The sequence below is a fragment of the Phocoena sinus genome, chromosome 15 (genome assembly GCF_008692025.1).
Source record: "Phocoena sinus isolate mPhoSin1 chromosome 15, mPhoSin1.pri, whole genome shotgun sequence".
Taxonomy (NCBI): domain Eukaryota; kingdom Metazoa; phylum Chordata; class Mammalia; order Artiodactyla; family Phocoenidae; genus Phocoena; species Phocoena sinus.
In genome coordinates, this window is record NC_045777.1 from 10,765,613 (window position 1) to 10,771,342 (window position 5,730).

General features: G+C 47.2%; 1 protein-coding gene across 1 annotated transcript; it reads right to left on the reverse strand.

The window, feature by feature from the left end:
* Window positions 1–3,063: 3,063 nt before the first annotated feature.
* On the reverse strand, window positions 3,064–5,656 carry MOCS3 (molybdenum cofactor synthesis 3). The gene has a single exon (XM_032606620.1). It carries the CDS (start codon window positions 5,439–5,441, stop codon window positions 4,074–4,076), a length of 1,368 nt encoding a protein of 455 aa, XP_032462511.1. The 5' UTR covers window positions 5,442–5,656; the 3' UTR covers window positions 3,064–4,073.
* Window positions 5,657–5,730: the final 74 nt, after the last annotated feature.

Sequence of the window (5,730 nt, forward strand, 5' to 3'; positions counted from 1 at the left end):
TTTATTTCTCACCCTCCCTGACCAAAGTGGCTCCTGATTAACTGGATATTACTGCCTAGGTGTGTCAGAGGGCTCCCAGGGATTTCACTCTGGGGTTCCTTCCCTAGAGAGAGGTCTGCAAACCAAGTGCATCAGAGTACAATCGTGTTGCATCTGAAATACAAGCTCTTTCCATTCTGCGATTATCGGGGCTTAGGTTGTTTTTCAAAAATGAAAACATACAACAATTACAAAGTTCTCACTGAGAGTCAGCCTAGCATACTGCTTAGGGCACAGGCTCTCCAGCCAGACCACCTGGGTTCAAATCCCAAATCACCAGTAAGTGCTCAATAAATGTTACTTGTTATTTTACTTAAAATAAAAAACCCTTATTATGGTCTACAACCTACATGGTATGTTCCCTATCTCCCTAAACCTCACCTTGTTCTACTCTCCCCAGCTGTTCACAGCCTGACACGCCTCTTCAAGTTTCTCAAACATTACAGGTTTATTTGTCTCAGGGTCTTCCCACTTGTATTCCTTCCAGTATGGGATGTTCTCCCAGACCTAACTGGCTTCTTCTCACCACTCAGGCTTTGTGTTTCATGTCAACACTTCTCTGAATCTATCCAAAATAGCTTCCCCTCCCCACTCCAATACATCACATAGTTTTGTCTTTTATAGCACTTATCACTAACCTACTTGTTGACTTGTCTCCCCCGTCCATTTAAATGTAAACTCCATAGCAATAGGAAATCTTGTTTTTTTGTTTTTTGTTTTTTTGGCTGCACCTTGCAGCTTGTGGGATGTTAGTTCCCTGACCAGGGATTGAACCTGGGCCCCCAGCAGGGGAAACACAGAGTCCTAACCACTGGACCACCAGGGAATTCCCTCTTGTTCATCTTTCTTTATCCCAGAGCTTAGAATGGTAACTGGTACACTTGATGTTCAATGAAAAGGAAAAAAGTTATCTGGTTCAAATCCCATCTGATTGTAAAATGCTAGCTACAAGAGAAAAGAGAATTTCAAAGAATAAAAAGATCTGGGTCCTGTAATGGATACTTGTCGTATTCTTAACAGCCAATCTTCTGAAAAATCATTCCCTAATCTGAGAAAAATCCCAGGTTTATGAGTTCAGCCTCCCTACTGTAGATGTCGGAACTCAAATTCCCAGCGGCTCTTGCAGCTAGGATGAAGGCATGTGACCAGGCTCTACTTACCAGACACACCCTCATAAGACTGACTCAGTAGAGTGGTGGAAAGCAACTCTGCTCTCTGGCCCCTAAGCTGTGGCTGAGGTGTTGAGCTTTCTGGAAGAGCATGGAGGCTGTGCTGCCAGCTTCCTCTAGTACTAGATGGAACAGCACAGCATAGACAGAGTTCTCAGGTCAGTTCTGTGCATGGTCTTGGGCATCGTTCCTGGAAGTACAGTTTCGAGTCTTCCCCCAAATTCTCAGATCACTTTAAAGCTTTTTTTAAAAAAAAATTTTATTTATTTTTGGCTATGTTGGGTCTTTGTTGCTGCGCGTGGTCTTTCTCTAGTTGCAGTGAGCGGAGGCTACTCTTCGTTTGGCGTACGGGCTTCTCATTGCGGTGGCTTCTCTTGTTGCAGAGCACGGGCTCTAGACACGTGGGCTTCAGTAGTTGTGGCACGCGGGCTCAGTAGTTGTGGCTCGCGGGCTCTAGAGCGTAGGCTCGGTAGTTGTGGCACACGGGCTTAGTTGCTCTGCAGCATGTGGGATCTTCCCAGGCCAGGGCTCAAACCCATGTCCCCTGCATTGGCAGGCGGATTCTTAACCACTGCGCCACCAGGGAAGCCCTCAGATCACTTTAATAAGCCCTTCTCTCAATCAGTCAGGGTCAACTTCTGTTGCCTGTCCCACGGACAACCAGGTTTGCAGGAACTAGCAAATCTGCCTAACTTTAGGACATCTGTCTTTACAGTATGAACTAGTTCCTACTCTGTCCACCTGATTGTTTCCTGATATATATCAGAATTAGCTCACTTCCCAGGAGTAAGAAGTGTGACAGAGGCCAGCCATCTTTGTTCTCCTCTCCAGGTCTGTCATTTATTTCCACCTCTCCTTGGGAGAAACAGTCATAAGAAACCTGCTTTGTCTTTATAACAAAGGCCTATCATACTTTAAGCATGCCTATTCCAAAATGAGCTATAATATGTCTCACACTCAAAAAGTGATGTCTAATTTTGAATTTGATTATTAAACAATACCATCCTTTTATCATAAAACAAGAGTCTGTGTCAGAGGTTTCAAACTGGTGAGAAATTCTGACCTGCAGAGGGTTTTGTCTGGCCCACAACACTTTTAATCTTTAAAAATTGTACTCAGAGGGCTTCCCCAGTGGCGCAGTGGTTGAGAGTCCGCCTGCCGATGCAGGTGACGTAGGTTTGTGCCCTGGTCCGGGAAGATCCCGCATGCCGCGGAATGACTGGGCCCGTGAGCCATGGCCGCTGAGCCTGCGCATCCGGAGCCTGTGCTCCGCAACAGGAGAGGCCACAACAGTGAGAGACCCGTGTACCGCAAAAAAAAAAAAAATTGTACTCAGAGATACAAACATTTTACATTTACATCTGTGATTGCTGATGATTATAGCCTGCCACACAACAATCAGCTAGAGAATAGAGGCCCCCTTTTGATATATCATGGATTGTTCAATTTGCCTCTACTATATACTCACATACCAAATTTTTGGTTTTAATTTTGTTGCGTAATACGTTGGAAGTTGGGCATACTACCTGCCATTTCATGAAAAAGCTATTTAATAAGTACACAAACATAAAAACACCAACATTTTATACTGCTATAAAACACTGGAATAGATTAAATCAAAATAGAAAAGGTAAATTAAAGGGGAGAGGCGGGGAGCTGTTCAGTGGGTATAAAGTCTCAGTCATGCAGGATGGAGGCTTCTGGAATCTGGTGCCCAGCATGTGCACAGAGTTGACAATATTGTATTGTACATGTGGCGACTGTCAGGAGGGTGAATTTTATGTTATGTGGGGGGTATTTTTGCCACAATAAAAAAAAATGTAATTCACAACATTAACAGAAGAAAAAAAGCACATAAAAATGCAGAACTATACAGAAATTTATTTAATCTGATAGGAGGTATTTATCTACAGTAAAGCAATAATAAGTAATATTGGTTAAATATTCGAAGTTCTTCACCTGAAACTGCAAAGGAGAGAAGAATGTTCATTATTTCACTTTAATTCAGTATTGTATTTGGCATTCTGGCCATACAGTAAAGACAAAAATAAAAATAACAGGTTGGACAGGGACAAAAGGACAGGGGAGGGCAGAAGGCTGGGACCTGGGACTTGAAGATTCCAAAGCAAGCCAAACCATACAGTTTAGAAATTTCTGTATGTGTCCACATAAGGTGGACCCTAAAGTTAAGTCTAAGAAAAAACCAGTAATTTATAAAAGAAACTGACATGCTACAAAGGTGGTTTCTATCTTGCTAGACTGTAAATATCTTACTTGGCTATTAACTGAAAAGATTTAATAGAATGACCACTTCCCAGCTAATTTTCATTTTAATGTTTTAACAATTTACATTTTAAACACTGATTTCTCTAGGGCATGTTCCATCATTTGAATTAGAAATAACACCCAAAGAATGTCTTAGTAAACAATAAACTTAACTATATCATCCGTGATCAATTCAGTAAGTATATTACACCTTTCCAAGCAATAAAATGGACAACTTTAAAGAGCTTATTAATTGGGAGATTTTGAAAAAAAAAAGGCAGGACACGCAAATGACCTGCAGTTCAAAACACAAAGTCCTGTCACTTACATTCTATCCCACCTGTTCAACACACCATCCAAGTGCTGCAAACACAAGACAGTTTAGAGGAACAGTGTTATAACTCCTTAATTGCTAAATCACCCAGTAAGTTACAATTAAAAAGCTCCTTATAAAAAGAAGTCCACCTATCCGCAGATATTGGAGAATCCCAGTCTGTTCCGTACATTACTGAAAAAAATGCAAATACATTCATAAAGGCAAAAAAACTTTAGGTAACATGACAACCCACATCTTTCGCTGGTCAGACTCTACCGGCCATCTCAGTATTGCGGAAACGTTCCATCGATTTTGGCAGCCCAGGCCATGAGGCCTCCCACAACATCCCGAACTGTTAAAGAGTCTAAGTCTGTCCAGGACTGCAGGATCTTCACGGCTTTCTGGGAGTCATTGCCCAGTTTGCAGATCACATAAATGGGGAGAGATACCCCTTCCTGTGTGCCCTGCTTCCCTTCCTGGATTGCTTCTCCCAAGAGTTTCAGGCTCTCCGCATTCCTCCGTTCCAAATGTTTCAAAGGGATGTGTAGGGAGTGAGGCAACCGACACAGGTCCACCTCCACTGGAGGCCTGACGTCCAGCAACACGTGGGGTGACCCGGAATCCAGAAGTCGCTTATAGTCGACGACAGAAATTCGCTCCTCTGGGCTCAGTAACTGTAGGGAACGGCACTTATCGGTGGCCGAGGAGCCACAGAAGCTTTCGTAGTCCTGCAGATCAGTCACAGTGGGCCGCTCCCCGCAAGCTGCACAGTCGGGCCTGCGCCTCCGCAGCCGAATACAGCGGAAATGACCTCCGAGGGCATCAAAGAGCAACAGGCTGCCACTGTAAGAGGGACCCAGACCTGCAGCGATCTTCAACACTTCCAGCGCCTGCAGGCAGCCCAGGACTCCGGTAACCACACCAAGCACCCCGCCATCCGCGCAGCTGGTCACCGTCTCCGCCGGAGGTGGTTGCGGAAACACGCAGCGATAGCAAGGCCCACCGCCGTAGTGGTAGACTGTGAGTTGGCCCTCGAAGCGCAGGGCGCTGGCCGACACGAGGGGCCGGCCGGTTAGCACACAGGCGTCGTTAACCAAGTAGCGAGTGGGCACGTTGTCGGAGCAATCAGCCACCACGTCATAGCGGCCAACCAGGTCTAGCGCCGTGGCTGGCGTGAGCGCCTGGGCGTAGGGCACGCACTCCACCGCCGAATTGAGACGGCGCAGTGTAGCGGCGGCCGAAAAGACCTTGGCCTGGCCGGCCAGTGCCTCGCCGTGCAGCACCTGGCGGGCCAGGTTGCTCACTTCTACTACGTCGTAGTCCACAAGGCCCAGGCGGCCGACGCCGGCCGCTGCCAGGTACTGCGCCAGTGGGCAGCCGAGCCCCCCGCAGCCCACGACCAGCACGGACGCGGTCGCCAGGCGCAGCTGTCCCTGCACGCCCAGCTCAGGCAGCACGAGCTGCCGGCTGTAGCGCAGAATCTCATCTCGGGACAGGGCGGCCTTCGGCGGCAGGGGAGACACCGGAACCAACCGCTCTGACTCCTGCTCGGCCAGAAGAGCCGCCGCCAGCCTCCGCTTCAGGGAACTCAGCTCCTCCTCACGCTGGGCAACTTCAGCTTGCAAAGCGAGCACCTCCTCCCTGGCCGCCATGGCAGCCTCTTTGGGAGGTTGTCAAAGGCATTTCCGTTTCCGGCTTTCCCTCGTCTTGCGACTGGAATAAACTAAACAACTCTATGGAGCTTGGGGAAAGGTGATAAAGAGATATGTATTTTTCTGAAGCAACCGTCAGATTCAACTTCAAAGAGTCACAAGTCCTGACTGTTTCCAATGGAACTACGCAGAGAGCCTTAGGAGGACTAGAACTCGCCACCCGGACCATCCCCCTCCTCCCGGTTTTGGTACGTTCCGACGCGTCCTCTTCCCGTGCCGCGTTGACGTC